The sequence below is a fragment of the Diadema antillarum genome, unplaced genomic scaffold, assembly GCF_040938485.1.
Source record: "Diadema antillarum isolate AM-2024a unplaced genomic scaffold, OU_Dant_1.0 seq00000063_RagTag, whole genome shotgun sequence".
Taxonomy (NCBI): Eukaryota; Metazoa; Echinodermata; class Echinoidea; order Diadematoida; family Diadematidae; genus Diadema; species Diadema antillarum.
In genome coordinates this window covers 897,240-916,135 of record NW_027271166.1, presented here as the reverse complement: position 1 = coordinate 916,135, position 18,896 = coordinate 897,240, and the positions used below count along the sequence as shown (strand labels likewise).

Genomic DNA, 18,896 nt, shown 5'->3' with positions numbered 1-18,896 from the left:
CTTATGTTTATTTAGGTACCCTGAGCATCGTGATCACCCTGACTTCACCGACGTTATTTATCACACAACTTATTAAGTATAATCATATTGATTGGAAATATCACTATAACTTCATTAAATATCATGTAGGTCCTATAGGCATAGGCTCAAACAACCATCATTATTCTACGGATAGTTGCCATAGGCCTATAAAAGAACTCCACAAACGTAAACCCATATCTAACACACGCAATCAATGCTACATATTATGCCAAATGCGTATACGATATTATTTTACGTGACATAGATTCCATGCTATTAAAGCTACACATACACAAGGGATCGTATAGTTTTGGTTGAGAACCAATTTCCGGTTTCTAAAATTTTTTGATAAGAAAATGAGAAAGCTCTTATGAAATGTGAAAGATCATGTAATTCCAAGAGCAATTCAGCGTATATTTGATGAAAATTGGTTTTGAAATGGCCGAGATATGTCAAAAACATAGCGATCCTAATAAAAGGTGGGACCCAACTTTTATTGCGATCGCTTTGTTTTACTTTGTTTTTGGATGCCTTAGCCATTCGATAACTGATTTTCATCAAATATACTGTACTATCTTGTAAGTGGTTTCTTAATATTTCGCAAAAAATTAAAAGCCCAGATCCTCATTTCCATCAATACTACTCCACTCCTTTAAAGGGGATGGCTAGTAACTGACCAGTGGGAATCAGTGGGGATGCTGGGGGATGATTGTTCCAATCCTTGTGGGATTCATGTAAGAGTACATTTATATCTATTGTTGTGTGAAAATTATTTGCTTCAGAATAGTCTCATATTCAAGTAATGTGCAGTTTAATGTTTCGAGGTTAGCATGCCTGTATACAGTGACGGGGCATTAAACTGCACATTACTTGAATATTATGAGACAATTCAGAAGCAAATAATTTTCACACAACAATAGATATATAATGTACTCTTAAATGAATCTCACAAGGATTGGAACAATCATCCCCCAGCATTTCCACTGATTCCCACTGATTAGTTACTAGCCATCCCCTTTAATACGCTGGCCACAAGGTTTCCGTATACGCAACGGGTTAAACCCCTCCTCTGGTGTTTCCTCCTTTAAAGTGGAAATCCAGTGCAGTTAAAGATTGTTCTGGAAAGAAGGAGTACAAATTTACAATTTTCTCAGCACAAATTTATACAAAATAGAATGAAAAAAGAGGATATGACATTTTGAAGTTTTGCTAATTATTCAGAAAACAATAATGAATGTGCAAATATGCAAATTTATTTTCTTATACTATTTCTCAAACAGTTGGTACATTCAGATATGGGTTTCTTCAATCTCCCTCTACACATGAAATTTGTTAGTCATTTACTATCAAGCAATTTGTTAAGATCGAAACTGCTGAGCTGTAAATGAACAAACATGTCGGAAAAAAGGAACCAGTGGGACTTGAAGAAACTCACACCTTCACCCATCTGAATATTATCTTGCTTTCAGTTTTACTATTCATTATACTATCATTTATTCGGCTTTCAATCGCAAATATCATATTACATTTTTTCGAAATCAGAACATACACCGGAGTGGTAAGGGTGCATCAGGTTGGGCAGCCCGGGTCTGGAAAGAGCCAACTAAATGACTTGGGCCCTCAGGCCATCCTCTCCAATCCACCTGGTGCACCCAAAACAGTCAGTTTACAATATAGAAAAAATACAAATTTCATTAAGAGGCATAAATAAAAGAAAAAAAAACTGTTTCTTTGTAAGTGTCAATTCAAGATATGTGTAACTACCAATATTTCTTATTCTATTCAAATATCACAGGTCATTTTCTACATAATAAAAAACTAGGAAAAAATATTGATAAGACATTGCAAATAGTATGTCAGCTCTTAAATGGCTACCGTCATCAAAACCTGACTCACTTACAAATACATACAGTTAATGCACAATGTATAAATTTGAAGTTTCCATATAAACCATATTCCCTTACAGCGTTTCATTTTCATTTCATTATATTTGGACAATTAACAAAACAGAACTGCAAGAGAGAGAGAGAGAGAGAGAGAAAGAGAGAAAAATAGAGAGAGGAAAAAAAATAAATTCATAAATAACTAAAACTCAACGTGACTAACACCCCTACCCAACGCCCAGGGAGCCAGCTCAACCAGCAATGATTATCTGCATGCTTTCTATTGAGGAAAAACAAAACAAAGAACTACCATGGCAATGTACCGCTCAACATTGAACAAATGTACACTCTGCTTACTAATAGTTACATGTGCCATATCTCAAATCAAATGCTCATAACCCGAATAAGGTATTGGAATAAACAATTTCGATGATTTTCGTTAAAGAATTGTGTTACCATGGCAACACAATGTTTGACAGGAAGAAAAAAATACGAAAAAAAAAGATGAAGTCTGCACAACTGTATATCATAGCTGTCAAAAGTGCCAAAATTTAAGTCAAATTGCTCAAAAGCTGAGGGAGTTAAGTAAATTCACAATGATATTATATAATTTTCATTCATAATGGTACTGTTAACATGGCAACACATTTTGTAACAATGACGAAAGATCAATTTTGTACAGGTTAATAGTTTAGTGGTAACATGTGCCATAATTGAAATCAATTGCTTTAAAAAAATCATAAATATCAACTAATTTCAATTTTCAATGATTTGTATTCAAAATATACCATTCAAAATACCCTTGCAAACAGATAAAAAAAACATACTTTAGATGTAGTCTAATCAAATAATTGCGAGACATGCGCCTTCAGTCTTTGCTGCCAGTTTGGAAAGTTCACAAGCACAAAATCTGTGCACAAGTCCATGGGCAGCTGATCCCATAAAATGGGAAAAAGGTGCATGGCTGTCTTTGAAAGTCTTTGTGTGCGAGCTTTCAGATGCTGGAAATGTACATCATCTGGGCGTCGAGTAACAACTTTGATGGTAGACACGATGTGATCACACGATATGAAGGCTTTGGCAATGACCTCCGGGAGGTCGTAGGTTCGAATCCTGCTGATCAACTTTTCTGATCAACTCAGTGCTTATTTACGTCGATGTAGGGCAATTTGTCAATCAGTTGCAATGAAAACATCTCGACGGAAGAATTTCATGAATTTGAACAAAAAAGAACCACTTGTGAAGACAATAAATTGATGCGAAAAGTAACTATAGGTTCATCGATGTAAGCCCTATAGGCCTACATTTCTCCAAACAACTATCATGATTAACATTGATAGGCGTCATACGCCTATCAAAGTACTCCACAAAAGTACACCCACATTTAACAAAGTTAATGCAATCAAAAAATTGTATACTTATTTACTGGTATGCATAGTGCGCAAATACATATCCACGAAATGACAATGCATCCAAAGTAAACTACACTTTTTTTTTTGTTTTTCAATGATATTTTATTGATTTCATTCAAATCAATCATAAATCAACCCATTCTGGGTGTAACATGAACATAAAAACGGTACAAATGCCATTCAAGAGACAAATCCATTACCAACTTATACTGCCAATCATCTCCCTTCAACATAACAACTCGATTATAAATCAATGCTACTGACCATTTCTTCACGAGAAAGTATTGACATGTACAAAAAAATATATATATATATATATGTATACACACACACACACAACACACATACACACACATATTTATACACACCTACATGGTATTGCATTCACACATAAAGCCTCTACCATAAAAAACAAAAACAAAAACAAAAACTCACGGAATGAATGAAGATCAAGTTCGACGACATGAACCCTTAAAGTGCTGTTGTCTTCCCATCCAACCATGACTGCTTTATTTTCAATTCAGAACTTTAAACGGATTATCCTATTTTCTTCAAAATTCCCTAATGTGTTCTACTAATATTGCTGCTTTCCCTCAATTCACATAGATTGTATCTGGGGCTTAAACTTCGTTATTCCGAAGGTTCGTTAGTCCAAAAATGAAAAAGAAGAGAGAAAGAGAGAGAGAGAGATAGAGAGAGAAAACAAGGTTCGTTATGATTCCGAAGGGTAGTTAATCCGAAAAAGAAAAAGGACAGTAATTCCGAAAGTTCATTAGTTCGCACTTTTTTCCATTTTCCGATCGAAGTATCTGATTTCATTAATCATTGACGGCATTAATGCTCTGATAACGATCCTACTTTATTTTCTGACTACGCCCAAACAGAAATATTTTCCGCTTTTCCGAAGTTAAAGTGTACGTCTACATAATGGGATAGAAGAAACATTTCGACGAGGTTATTTGATAATACCCACTACCTCAATTATATTATAATTTTATAACACACATTCTGAGGAAGGGGGTAGGGGTGGAGGTAATTGGGTGTCAGTACATGACTTCCAGTATTGTATGGCGTATTCCATCAAACTAATACAAGTGAAACTAAGAGAGTGTTGTAAACGATGACTATAGTTTCCCCCTCTCTTAAAATCCCCTTGACGTTACCGCTTAATGACTGATTAGCAATTCAAATTGAAGCCTTCTCATTGAAGCCTTCTCAATTTAGATTTATGCTCTCACCAGATTAACTGGTTTAAGATCCTCATGTAAATGAGGATCAGGGCATGAATGATCATCAAAAATGTGTAGATTAACTCGTACCAAGGAATGTCGGACTTATCTACAAATGAAAGCGTTTTCCCCCAAATATTAGGATTTTGTTGTATTCGACCATGATGTTACCCCATGGTTTGACTCAGGTAAGATTATACTGGTCAAAACCCTAGTTATTCAAAAGATGAAATAAAAATATGTTTGGCTGCTTAAAGAATATTTTTCTTCTTCTCTGGAAAGCAGAACTTTTAACATTGCAGATATAATTCTGTCAAACGTTTGATACCACATTACATAGACTAAACATAATCAACTTACAACTGGGAGTAAAAAGCATTAAGAAAAACAATCAAATCCGTACAACATCTAAGAACCAAGCTTACTATAAGAATCATGATTATTATCATGTTATTATTCATGATAACCCCAAATTGCAATCCCATTAGAGAATGCAATAAGGATAACTCGATGAAACAATATTGCATGGTGTCTTTTCAACCAAACACAACGCGATCTTTTGTTTGTTTTTGTATTTTATTGTTCCATATTCCACATTTCAACAAATACATAAAACATAAACATCACAATACAAAAGCCTGGATGAATTGTCAAGTACAGCTTATAAGACAATAAAACATGTGAAATATAAGGAATCTACATAGAAACATTGCTTGTAGGGTGTAGATTCCCAGATGCGGATGTGAGATTATTTCTTACTTGGTTATGTAATTAAAGGAACTAAACTAGGACTAAGAGTATTAAAGGAACTAAACTGGGACTAAGAGTATAGCATGATCCACTACTTGGAATAACAACAATAATTTCGGCATGTGTGTCTGTGTGTTTGTGTATGTTTGTGTGTTTTAATTCGTTGTTCAATTCTTAAGCAAAAAATGAAATGCAAAAAGAAAGGAAATCAAAAATATAGAGCTAGCGTGTGTCACAGCAGAACTCGGTTTAGGCATCTCACATATGTACTGAATCTTGAATGGAGTGTTACACGCGATGTCGTTCCAGTCTTTGAAATTATCGTTCTTGTCTTCAACGCGCCACACATTAGCACAGTCCTCGTTTCCATTGCTATCATTTGGTTCACCCGCCCTCCAATTTCTGTAATCAGATGTGGTCCCATCCGTCCACAGCCATGGAGCGCCATTATCCTGCCGGTACAGTCCTATCCAGTAGCCGTAGACTGGATCATCACCACTCTGTAGCGGAGACATCCGGGGACAGAAAGTGACATTGTTGTGTGTCTGTGTATTATTATGTCCTATGTGTGTGTGCGAATTAAACGTATTGAAACAGTTTTTGATACGTTTTTCTTCAACATACCAGGCTTTTATTAGCAGTATTCAATTACGGTACACTGTATAGCCTTGTTATTCTTAATCAGCATTAGTCTTCGAGAGGGTATTTCCACATTCAATGTCCTGCCGGCAGTGAAAGGTACCTGTTCTTTAAACAAGGGAGAAGAGTGCCGTAATTTGAGCAGTTTCTGGCCCAACGGTGACGGCGTAATTTAAAGCGTTGTAATGGTTTCGTACACCTTGATACAGTAGGACCTTTATAGGCCTACTCCTAAATGGGGAGGAGGAGCCGAAGAAGCCAAGGAAGAATAGATGTAGTGAAAGAAAAATGAGATCTTGAAGTTTGTGATTACACTTGGTGTTGCCGCAGCTACAACATGAAAGAGAGTGAGGGAACGGCACAACAGAGTGACGGCTTATGGTAAAACAAAAATAATGTTAACAAATGGAGAAATTCAACCGAAATCAAGCTGAATATAAGTGAATCAAAGTGACAAGATTTTTTTTTTTTTTAATGATAGCCATGGGGGAGCAATGACAGAAACATGGAAAGAGAAAACATATAGTGGGTCAAAGTTATCTTCCAAATTTGGTACTAGATGGCAAAACAGGTGAAGGATACGTAGAAATATAGTGACATTTCTCTTAGTGTAAAGCCCCTTTTACACTTTCACGGATCGCATCACGGATGACCACGGATCGTCGATCCGGGATCATCCGTACTGTTTCCGGCATGACCGTGTTGACTCCGTGAAGTCATCCGGCATTATCCTTGATCATCCGGCATGTCCGCGGGAAAAATTAAGCTTGCTTAATTTCTCATCCCGGACATCACGGATGAAAATCAATACGAACTCTTCCTTGTTGGCACCGTCTACTCCATGTTGCCGCCGTATTCCTTCCTTGTAGGCACTGGCTATTCCGTGTTGCCTCCGTACTCATTCCGGGACAATCCGTGTACACATCGGGACGTCCGTATTAGCATCGGCTCCATCCGGGATGAGAAATTCGTGTATTTTGCCAATACAAGCTCGTAAAGTCCATGAAATTTGCTCACATCTTCCCCCATCGGTACAGCCAGGAACCCCTCATACTGTTCGAGTAATTGTAGCCTGAGAAGCTTCAGTGACCCACACACATTTCCTTGATGATTTGTGTGTGTGTTTTTTTTATTTGTTTTGTTTTGTTTTGCTTTGTTTTGTTTTGCTTTGTTTATGTCATGATGTTCTCGCGAAATGAGAGTTTGCGAGAAGAGATTTGCCTGATGTCGACAAGCCCAGGCGTATGTCATGTACAGTATGTAGGCTGCTGTTATTAGCTCTGGCGGCATGTTGCCCGAGAATGATAAAGTATCCAAAGCAAAAGTAAATGTCATCTATCAACATTTTAGGGACATCTGTGTAAAGACCGCGAAGGGACCCAGCTGCATCCGTGCTTTTCCTTGATATCCGTGTTAGCTCCGTATCTTTTCCCTTGTGGTTCGCGTTCGTTGCTTGTCTGTTCGTGTAGGCACTTTAATTGTACGTGTAGCCTCCGTACTTGTCCGTGTAGGCACCCAGTTGGGATCGTATTCACACCGGCATTGAGAGGAAAATAGATAGTTTGCATGCCGGAACACCACGGATGACGATCCGTGGTCATCCGTGAAGCAATCCGTGAAAGTGTAAAAGGGGCATAAGTGCGATACCGGTCTTGCATTCCATATCAGTCCTTATGCATTGGTACTCTGATCAATCAATGAATGTATGTGTAAATATATTTGCATCATAAGATAAGACTACTCACCATGTGATTTTCGACGTCTCCCACTACGGAGCGGAAGATATCGTAGACGAAGTCGTTCTCCCTTGCATTTGAGATCGATACGAGTGACCCTTGCCCACTGTTTGTTTCGAAGGTGTTACAGAGGCCCTCCGCCTCCGATTGGATCACGCGTTCTCCGAAGTATCGGTAGCAGCTTCCGTCGTACTCGAGCCACAACGCCGGACATGTCTGACATGCGGAGGCCGACATTGCCGTGGCAAAGCCAACGAGGATTACGCCGATTTTAAAGACCTGCGTTACTGCACATTAGAAAGGAGTGTTAAGAATAATACAGCAGTTATTCCTTAGAAAAGTTAAAATTTCAAACAGTTTCAAAGAATTACTTCATAAGTGATTCCGATGAGAAAGAGTAAAATCTTGCGAAAACAAGAGTGTAAGTTTAATCTAAATCTGTGTTATTCCTGGTTGAATAACTTCAGAACAATCTTTTTTATTCCAATCCAATTTTTTTTATTCCCACCCTGACCCTAATACTTTAATTACTACAGTGAATGATGAATTGAAGAATGTCTCACAATGGATATATGCAAATAAATTGTCACTGAATACTGAGAAGACAAAGTATATATGTTTTTCAGTAATTCTTTAGATAGATTACCAGGTAATGTTATATTTGACACTACTCCCCTAGAAGAGGTTTCGTCTATTAAATTCTTAGGTGTTTGTGTTGATAATAAGTTATCATGGAAGTGTCATATAAACAATATTTGCAAAGTAATTGCACGTAACATAGGCATAATGAATAGATTGAAATATTATCTTCCTTCTTCGGCTTTGATTACGCTTTATTCAAGTTTGGTATTGCTGTACTTGAATTACGGAATTCTTGCTTGGGGGAATACATATTCGACATTGTTAGATAAACTTTTTCTTCTGCAAAAGATGGCGCTCAGAATCGTTTTTAACCTTCATATCCGAGCACATACTGACAAGCTTTTCCTTGAGCACAAAATTCTGAAAATAAAAGAGTTGTATTTGTTTCAACTTGGTCAATTTATGTTTAAGGTTGAGGAGAATGAGACCATTGCCTCCTTTGATGTGTCCGCACTGTTCACGAGTGTACCTCCTGACAAAGCTATTGAAGTAGTAAGGGAACGCCTGAGCAGTGACACCAGCTTACATCAAAGGACCAAACTGAGCCCAGAACAAATTTGCCAGCTGTTAGAACTGTGTCTTTCCACAACGTATTTTGTGTACAATGGCGCCTTCTTCAAACAGAAGCATGGCTGCGCCATGGGCTCACCCATATCTCCAGTCCTAGCCAACCTGTACATGGAACACTTTGAAACATCAGCTCTAGACTCATTTAATGGAACAGGGCCCTCCCACTGGTACAGGTACGTTGACGATACATGGGTCAAGATACAGTCTACCGAACTGGACAGTTTCTTTCAGCACATTAACAACTGTGATCCGTTCATTAAGTTCACCGTGGAGAACATCAGGGACAACAGTCTCCCTTTCTTGGATTGCTTGATCACGGTCAACAAGGACGGCACCTTATGTTCTTCAGTTTATCGCAAACCCACACACACAGACCAGTACTTGTTGTTCGACTCCCACCACCCACTTATTCACAAACTTGGAGTTGTAAGAACTCTGTTTCACAGAGCATCCTACCTCCCTTCCTCTGAAGAGACAAAGGAAAAGGAACATCAACACCTACGAACCGTCCTGAAAAACTGCGGTTACAAACACTGGAGCATTGAGAAAGCCCTTCACCCTCGCAAACGGGACGTCAGAGACAGGGCTTCCAGTAGCACAACCCAGCAACGAGGCAGAGGGGTTTCAGTCCCATACTGCCAAGGACTGTCGGAGAAAATCCAACGGATTTTCAGCTTCTACCGAATTCCTGTATATTTCAAGCCGACCAACACTCTTCGACAGAGACTAGTTCATCCTAAAGACAAAATCCCAAAACACAAACGGAACAATGTAATTTACAGGATAAAGTGTCAGGGAAAAGACTGCAAAGAAAACTACATCGGCGAAACCAAACAACCTCTCCACAAACGTCTCTACCAACATCGTAGATCCAGCTCAGCTGGGAACGAGTCGGCCGTGTTCACCCACCTGAAGAACACGGGGCACCTTTTTGAAGACAAAGAGGTCGACATCATTGACAAGGAAACCAGATGGTTTGAAAGAGGAGTCCGTGAAGCTGTGTATGTGAATGCGGAAAATCCTTCACTCAATAGGGGAGGGGGACTCCGACACAACCTTTCACCAACATACAAGTCGGTGATCCGGAAAATTCCTCGACGTACAGACAATAAAGGCAGTAACATCGCCCATTCACCCTCCACGGGTGAATGCTCGCCAGCCAGACAGAGCTGAAGAAGTGACTCGGACGAGTCACGAAACTGTTTTCTCCGTGACTTTGGATTATGTCAACTTTTTCTTTTCTTTTCTTTGTGATGATGGAAATAAATAAACCATTGAATTGAATTGAATTGAATAATGAATAGTAAGATATATCAGGGTTTAAGACAAGGACATTGTTTTTGAATGAAAACTAGAAATGTAAAGATCATTGCAAGTTGTGAGAGGATGGCATTATCACTTCACTAGTTGCATACTTATATTGACTGTCCTTTTTAAGAACTGTTTCTGAAAAATTAGCGAAACTTCAAGGCGTCATAAACTCATTTTTTCAGCTGATTTTGATCAAATGTTCATTGTTGTGGCAAGATAAAAAAAGACTCCTTCTTTTTAGTCGAGCTTTAATTTTACTGCACTGGAAATTCCCACGTTAACCTTTTCTGGAAGTGAATACATCTAAAACCTACCTCTAAACCACCGTCGCAGTCACACTTTAGTGTTATAATCCGTGGTGATTCCAACCTTCTTGATATTGAGGGGGATCAGCATATAGTGTTGCAAACTCCAACCATGCAAGTGTTCATCAACTAAGATCCGTAACCCAAGTAGATAGAGATATTGCATGTGCCATGTCATCAAACATACTAGACCTTATCCTCGCATCCAACCCAAACTTGGTGTCTGAAGTCTGATATTCATCCTGGAAAATCAGATCACAGCTCTATATCATTCACAATCAGCACCAACAAAAGGACCTTCCAGACGCCTCCGAGAAAAATGTATTAATCAATTCTACAAACGTGACCGCCAGAAACTTAAAGAATCATTGGAAGATTTTTTTATTGGAATTTATCTCATCTTCGTCACCAGAGAAAATCACAGCAGATGAAAACTGATTCAAAATTGCTTCCTTTGTAACACTCAACAAATGCTAGGGAGAACTCATCCCATCCAAGGTGTCTATTAAAAATCAAGACTCAACTTGCCATAATTATATCTCGACCAAACTTAAACGCTGGTTATGAGGAAGCGAGATAGCCTATTCGAGAAGGCTCACAAACAACCTAGTACACCTCCAAATGGCAGATATAAAGGCAGTATAGAAATAAATTTGCCAATCTGGTCCATCAAGCCCATCATGAATACGTACGCAACGCCATAGGAAATAGCCAAAACCTTTTGGTCGTATGTCAAGCACCGACGCTCTGAAAACTTAAAGGCATACTACTGCTACATCAAGATGATAAGCTCTGTAAGACAGACATAGATAACTGGATGTCTCAACAATTAGTACATCAGTTCAGTCTTCACTGATGCCAGCAATTAAGGTCCAAATTCACATCAGCAGATCTTTTTCAGTGACATCTGGCACCCTCACAAATATCGTCCTGGTGTGGAAGAGCACTGAGTTGCTTCAACTGGATTCAGGCAAAACCAGTGGCCCTGATGAATTGTCCCCAGGACTTTTAAACAGCTAGCACATGAGATTTTCCAAGCTTTGTCATTTCTTTTTCAAGAGAGTATAAGCACAGGTTGGGCTCGTCCCTCCTGAATGGAAACATGTTCTTGTTTACACCAATACACAATGCGGGTGGTGGAAGTCCAAGCAACTACAGGCCAATATCTCCGACTTGCATCTCTATATAGTAAGATCATGAAACATACCGTATTAAGCCATATCTGCATGCACATTGCTACAAACGACATTTTCACGGATGAACAACATGGTTTCAGAAAGAAAGTTTTAATTGCTACCCAACTCATTACTACGGCTGATGACTGGGCCTAATTCTCTCTTCAGTCTAGAGTGGTGACTCTCTCAAACATGAGACCTCCATTTTTATGTCCTATCCGAGGGACTGAGCGCTTTGCCTGTTACTAGAGGGACGGAATGATAACACAGTCATCATTTCTCTATGGACTCAGGAATCGAGCCCGTGCACGTCCTTTGGATGTGGAGGCAGACGCGCAACCGATTGAGCCAAATGACCGCCCCGCACCAAACTTTAAAGGGATAGTATAGTATTGGTGGAGATGAGAATGTGGCTTTTAATTTTTTTCGAGATACCAGGAAGCCACTCATGAAATAGTACAGAGAATACCATTCTAAGAGGAATTCAAAGTTTATTTGATGAAAATTGGTTTTGGTATATCTGAGGCACCCAAAAACAAAGTAAAACAAAGCGATCGTAATAAAAGATGGGTCCCATCTTTTATTAGGCTTTTGACGAGAATCCGTTCATTTATGAGTGTAATATATTAGGCCTACATATACCTGCATTTTTGTTGATATATCTAGACGAATCTCATTGATTTTTTTTTTTATTTGCCATCATTATGCCCTTTTTATACCCCTTTCCAAACCGAAGAGTACGTTTTGCCGCCTCTTGAGTGAGGGACAGATTCTCATTGAGTCTCTTGACTGGGACCAACCGGTAGTTAAAGAGTATCCCAAACCGAGCATGAAAGCAGCTTCCACTATATTAATGTGAGTTTTTTTTTATCTTCATCAATGCATTGAGCATCACCGATTTTCACTGTCAAATTGCGTACTTCGTCCGAAAGGAAAACCGAAACCGATTGCTACTACTGTGATTCATTGACAAGCTACAGTGTGTCTTCAATAAAAGAAACACACCTTTGTGCAACCCTTTCATTCAACCTATGTATGGAGTCCACGAAGTTGTGTCGAAAGATAATGAAGGCATAGCTATTTGATTCACATAGTGATTGGTGAAAGCAAGTTCAAATCAGTTTCTGAAATGAAAAGAAAAAAAATACGAAGGGCCTACGTTCGCTCTGCGTCGAGAATCGTGAAAGTTCGGAAATAAAACACCCTCTAGTATGATAACAAGTTATACATCTACATGTACAACATTTCACAGGAGAAATGGGTAGGGTCTAGATATCATAGGCCTACTATCTAAGCTATAATTATTCTATACTGTTTAGTTTTGTCTGTTTGTATAATGAATATTTGACGCACACGCATGCACACACACCCACACAAACACACACACACATATCAAAATCGATGCAATAACATTCAATGAAAGCGAAAATAATAGATCCATCGGCGTCTCACAGATTACTTAGAAATAACCTAACGCAAGTACCGCCCCCCCCCCCCCAACAGAAAAGACAAAACAGTATTCATGACACAAAAAGCAATAATGACATGCAACCATATAAGTTGAAGATCTACATTTGCAAACTATCCCCCAAGCAATCTTAAAAAGAAAAACCTTTCGAGAATATGAAGGGTAACTCAATTCAGAAGCAATCATCGCAGGTTCAACAATGATTATTACGTACATGCCAACATGGCGCAAAGCACTGAAAACTTACCATCACGCTTTAGGAGAGGCATGTTCGCTTTGAGAGGCAGGTCGAAAATCAGGGTTACACTTTAAGGATCTAAATCCTGTATGGTTGAGGAAAAGATGAGAGGGATGTGTTCTCGTGCTCACGCGGGTAGGATCGGCAATCGCTGTGATGTCACCTTGTATGCGACTCATAAAATAACGTATTTACAATGTTTAAATGGTCCAGGAGTGAATTCATTTCCCCTTTGAAAGTCAAAGTCTCTATACACCTACAAGTTTCAGAACAGTAGCCATAAAGAAAAGAATGGGTTTTCCCCATTTATTACTTTTGAACACTCGCATGACTTGAATAAATCAGATTTGGGTTAGTCGGTGAGAATATAAATATTGCAAAGAAAAAGTACCTCTGAATTGTAGGACTGCAGCAAACATTCACAGGGGGTGTTTCATAAAGCTGTTCGTAAAGTTACGAACAACTTACGAGCGACTGGTGATCAGTTGCGATGTGCTATACTTATAACTAGAATTTCAATAATTCACCACAAGAACTGATCACCAGTCGCTCGTAAGTCGTTCGTAACTTTACGAACAATTTTATGAAACAGGGCCCAGGTGCAAGTCCAATGTCGGGTGAAGTAAAACAAATAAAAGCAAATAGCAAAAAAAAAAAAATCGGTCGCAATTCCTTGAGTTGTGTTACACATCACCACTCAACCAATCCTGTCACAAAAAGAATAGATGATTATCCTAATGATAGTGAAATTGCACGAAAGACTGTTTCACGGTTTTTTAGCAATATAATCAATATTTTACCGGGTAAGTTGGTTGTAAACGACGTAGAATTGAACCAGGTGGAATATATAAAATTCCTTGGTCTCTATATTGATTGTAAGTTGACATGGAAAGTTCATGTTGATTCTTTGCGTAAATTATTATCAAAAAAATGTAGGTGTTATGTATAAGTTAAAACAGTTTTTTCCTAAACATGTTCTGCATTCATTGTATTCTACTCTATTTTGCCTTGTATAGGTTATGGAATCCTGGCATGGGGAAACTGCTGTACAACTAGACTTAATTCTTTGTTATTGATACAGAAAAGAGCTATACGGATAATTAACTTCGCCACATTTTTCGAACACACTAATGTCTTATTCTTTTCCAGTAGAACACTTAAGATCCAGGATTTATATCATTTTAATATCGGGTCATTTATGTATCAATTAAACTCAGGTGGTCTCCCTGATGTGTTTTCTTCGATGTTTGTCAAAAATACTGAAGTTCATTCTTACCCTACTAGACAAAAAGATTCTTTTCATCTTTCTCCTGTATACGAACCGTATCTGCTTTAAAAACAATAACCACTACAGGACCTAAATTTTGGAATGAGTTGGATAGAGAAATAATCCAATCTCAGTCTCTTTATTCATTTAAACATAAACTTAAACTAGTTTTTCTGAATTCATATGTATAGCTATTCTTCAATCCTCCTCGATATTCTCTGTTCATACTTCACATTACTGACATTATCGATTATGTAACATGTGCCTCGCTCGTGATTTCTGTATTATCTCCTGAACTTCCGTTGTACACATTTGGTATCTCTGCTATTGTACACTGCATCTGACTTGTACCTCGCTCGGGTGATCACGCAACACTCAAGAAGTCTGTGCCGCGGACATTGTTTTCATTGTTTTCTTTTTTCTTTTTCTTTTTAATTTTTGGCGTTTATATTTCTCCAACTCAGAAATTGTCATTCCTTTAATTACATACCCAAGTAAGAAATAATCTCACACCCGCATCTGGGAATCTACACCCTACAAGCAATGCTTCTATGTAGATTCCTCATATTTCACATGTTTTATTGTCTTATAAGCTGTACGTGACAATTCATCCAGGCTTTTGTATTGTGATGTTTATGTTTTATGTATTTGTTGAAATGTGGAATATGGAACAATAAAAAACAAAAAAACAAAACAAAACAAAAATCGGATAGAATATGTTACCGTAATCGTTAGTTAAGCTCATGCCTACACATACAAATGTAAAGGCCTAATCTTTGATCTCCAACAACCACAAACTGACAACCATGTCAGTCAGATTTCGCATCTTTTTTCTGTTAAAATTTCAATTAGTTATATTACAGTGTATTGAATGGGCGCTTCTTGGCTGAAATTTGCTGAAGAAGCAAAATATAAAGTAATTATGGTCCTGGAAATTATTTCTTATCATTTCCTTTGTTTTTATGTGATAAAGGCATAAAAGAAATAGATATGATAGACAATAATTGAAAACAAAAGTATTTCCAAAGATTGCTCTTCTGTTTACTGTCAATTTGATTCCTTCACTCAAGTTAAGCCTGTAATATTATAAGTTTATCATATTATCAATCTGCAAACTCAAAATTAGAATACTATGAAAACACGAAATGTGATAACTATAGATGTACCTATCCCAAACATTTCATCACAGGTCTCATAATGTACCTATTTCTTTATGTTGTTATAAGAGCACCCCCATGTGGTGATCTAGAGAAATTTCAACCATAACAAATACTAAGATTCCACTCCCTTATCATTTGTGGCAAATATGAAAATGATTGGTCAGTAATAAGACATATGCACTGGGGATAAAGAAATCATTCAGACAAATCTTGTTTTCAGCAAATTTCCTATGTATTTCTTTATATTTGGTAAATAGCGCCCTCCATGTGTGATCTTCAGAAAATTTAAATGTACGTTCATGTATAGAGTATAGGTTGCTCTAACCATGTGCCAAATATGACGATGATACATCAAATAATAAAACAAAAAGTTACATAGGGGGTGCACAATGTGCCCCCCCCCCCCCCGAAGGGTGAAAATAGCTTGGGATTTAGGGTTAACACACTGGTATACACATACACGTATACATGCACATAATACATACATGGAAACACACGCACAAGAACATTTTCGTTTCCTTATTCTTTATTCGAAGTTCGTTCATTGTTATGAAATCATCTTAAAAGAGAAACAAATACACACCCTCAAAGAAACACACACATATAGGCCCTACACACACACACACACACACACATATACATAAAGGACCTATCCACATATTGGCAAAGAAAATGATTGATCAGGAATTACTTGTGTAGGATAGGCCTATACGTACACATAGAAAATAACGGGAAATATAAAGTACTGTACATTTCAGCATACAGTATGTATAGTGCACTGATCTCTATAGTGTCATTGTGTGTGTGCGTTTTAAGAGTGTGTGAGCGGGCACATACTAGGTGTTACAAAAAAAAAAAATTTCCCACTTTTGATCCTAAAGAGCTCGAAAAATAAATATTAGATAACACTGTCATTAATATGAGTAATAGCTAAAGAGTGTATATATTGGAGGAGATTTGACTATGAAGACAGATTTTGGTCCGAAATTGAACCCTCTGTACAAAACTGAACTTTACAAGGGGACCAATGATGTATATGTCAGTGTGTGCTTACAATAACCCTGAAAAATAGATATGAATACCACGAATACCCGCTTTTTCAGTGCTTGGTGTCTTGCTCCTCGGCATGTGGATGCTGCATTAATAATTCATGATGGATTGTCCTGAGCACTACTAGTCTGAATTCATTGCAAAGGGCAAAATGCATACACATGAAAAAAGTAAGTATATGTTTTCATGTGCCTTCATACACTACATCTTAGGATGAATAAAGACTAACTGTGATAATGGAATATCATTCTCATGAATAATAAAAGAGCAATCAAACCCTGGCCATTGTTCAGGACCATAATTGTCTGGATGTTAACCACACTCTCATATACACACCAACTGAGCTCTGTGCATTGTTAAAGTTTTGTACAGAGGGTTGAAAATAGAGCAAAATCTGAACCCTAACTTAAAAATAAATCTTGATTTCGATGAAACTTATTTACGCTTTAATTTTTAGATTACCTACAACAAACTGCACACTCCTCAGTTATTGCCTGTATCAATGTCAGTATTAATTGATATAAAGTTTTGGAACTGTTAAGAATCAAAAGTTGGAAATGTGTGGTGTTTTTTTTTTTTTTTTTTGGTAACAAATAGTACATGAGAATAGAGTATGTGTCAATGGCCGCCGTGAACGTTTTTTTGGGTTGGGGTGGGGGCTGGGATTGGCTTACCCCCCCCCCCCCCCATGGCCCGAATTCACGAAGGTGGTACAAAAGAAACCGTGGTTTAAACCACGGACAAAAACCATGGAGCGCCAAGTGTCGTTACGTCGTTACGAAATCAGTCATTTTGTCGATGAAATGATTATTTTGTAACGGAATGACAACATTTTGTAACTAAATAAACATTTCGTCCACGAAATGATAATTTCGTTAACAAAACGGTCATTTTGTCGACGAAATGACCAATTTCGTAACGAAATATTCCGTGCGACACTGGCGCTCCATGGTTTTTGTCCATGGTTTAAACCATGGTTTCATTTGTACCACCTTCGTGAATTTGGGCCATTATGTCCAAATCTGTGATATAACTTTGGAGGTAAATTGGTGCTGTGGATTTATTGTTGATTTTTTTTTCATTCGTAATGAGCCCCCAAAATGTGTGGGGGGATAACCCCCCTTTTTTGTTAGTATCACTCTGTTTGGGATATCTCAGCTATTTCAACACCAATTTTTATCAAGTAACGTTGAATTCCTATCGGAATTACATGCCCTTTCATACTTCATAAGATGTTTCTCATTATATCACCAAAAATGTTAGAAACCTGAAGTTAGGTCTCAACCAAAACTTTACGATTCCTTTAAACCCTTCATTCGGTGTCTCGCACTCAAAGGGGAATTCCAGTCCACTTTAAGAGAACCAATACCGTTTGATGAACTTTCTCTGATTCAATGCTTGACATAATATTTGACTTATTCTTTGCAAATTCGAGATACATTGGACAAATAATAAGGAAACTACGGCTCTTTGAATAAATGAGCCGTAGCGGGCGACAAATTAACAGACTTACTCAGGGCGGAACTTGTGGACAACTCTCCATTTATTTTCTAAACAAAATGTCAGCATTTTAAAGCTTTATCTTGTTTCACATTATAAACATGTTTCTCCTTCAAAATACGAGCTTGAAAAATGCATTCTATCGTGCCGCATTTGGATTGTTGAGAAAAGTGGAAAAATGTGAAATTGTATGAGTATTAAACCTTTATAGACAAGTTCACAAATCCGTCACAAGCTGTTTGTGCCCTCTACTGACTGTTAAACTTTGCAAAGCTGTGATTTCTTTATTTTTTACCCGATTTGGCTAAAACTTGCAGTGATTAATTACAAGTGTAGAACATATCAAGCATTTGAAGAAGAATAACTTCACATGAAGGTATTTTTTTAAAGTTAGTTTGCAAAGAAGGAGTACAATTTTCCTCGCACAAGTTGTGACTTTTGGAGGTTTTGCTAATTTTTCAGGAAGCAGTTATTGAACAGTCAATATGAATATACGTAATGCAAATAGTGAAGTGACTGTGTCATTCCCTCATAACTTGC

At 37.8% G+C, this 18,896-nt stretch overlaps 2 protein-coding genes across 2 annotated transcripts; one reads left to right on the top strand and one right to left on the bottom strand.

Annotated features, from left to right (window-relative positions):
* Positions 1–1,641: 1,641 nt before the first annotated feature.
* Positions 1,642–7,907, bottom strand: LOC139725862 (alpha-N-acetylgalactosamine-specific lectin-like). Its single transcript, XM_071636940.1, has 3 exons — positions 7,680–7,907; positions 5,558–5,795; positions 1,642–1,664 (listed from the first exon to the last, which is right to left on the bottom strand). Exons 1-3 carry the CDS (start codon positions 7,905–7,907, stop codon positions 1,642–1,644), a joined length of 489 nt encoding a protein of 162 aa, XP_071493041.1.
* Positions 7,908–8,714: 807 nt separating this feature from the next.
* LOC139725861 (uncharacterized) lies at positions 8,715–12,532 on the top strand. The gene is made up of 2 exons (XM_071636939.1): positions 8,715–9,959; positions 12,410–12,532. Exons 1-2 carry the CDS (start codon positions 8,715–8,717, stop codon positions 12,530–12,532), a joined length of 1,368 nt encoding a protein of 455 aa, XP_071493040.1.
* The last annotated feature ends 6,364 nt before the right edge of the window (positions 12,533–18,896 follow it).

What these genes read in the sequence shown, in the direction of transcription:
- LOC139725862 (XM_071636940.1), bottom strand. Translation starts at nt 7,907, where the DNA reads ATGTCGGCCTCCGCATGTCAGACATGTCCGGCGTTGTGGCTCGAGTAC. An exon ending in GAGACGTCGAAAATCACATG is followed by an intron (nt 5,796 to 7,679) that starts GTGAGTAGTCTT and finishes TCTCCGCTACAG; the next exon opens with AGTGGTGATGATCCAGTCTA. An exon ending in ATTCAAGATTCAGTACATAT is followed by an intron (nt 1,665 to 5,557) that starts GTGAGATGCCTA and finishes TGGGTGCACCAG; the next exon opens with GTGGATTGGAGAGGATGGCC.
- LOC139725861 (XM_071636939.1), top strand. Translation starts at nt 8,715, where the DNA reads ATGTTTAAGGTTGAGGAGAATGAGACCATTGCCTCCTTTGATGTGTCC. An exon ending in TTTCACCAACATACAAGTCG is followed by an intron (nt 9,960 to 12,409) that starts GTGATCCGGAAA and finishes TCCAAACCGAAG; the next exon opens with AGTACGTTTTGCCGCCTCTT.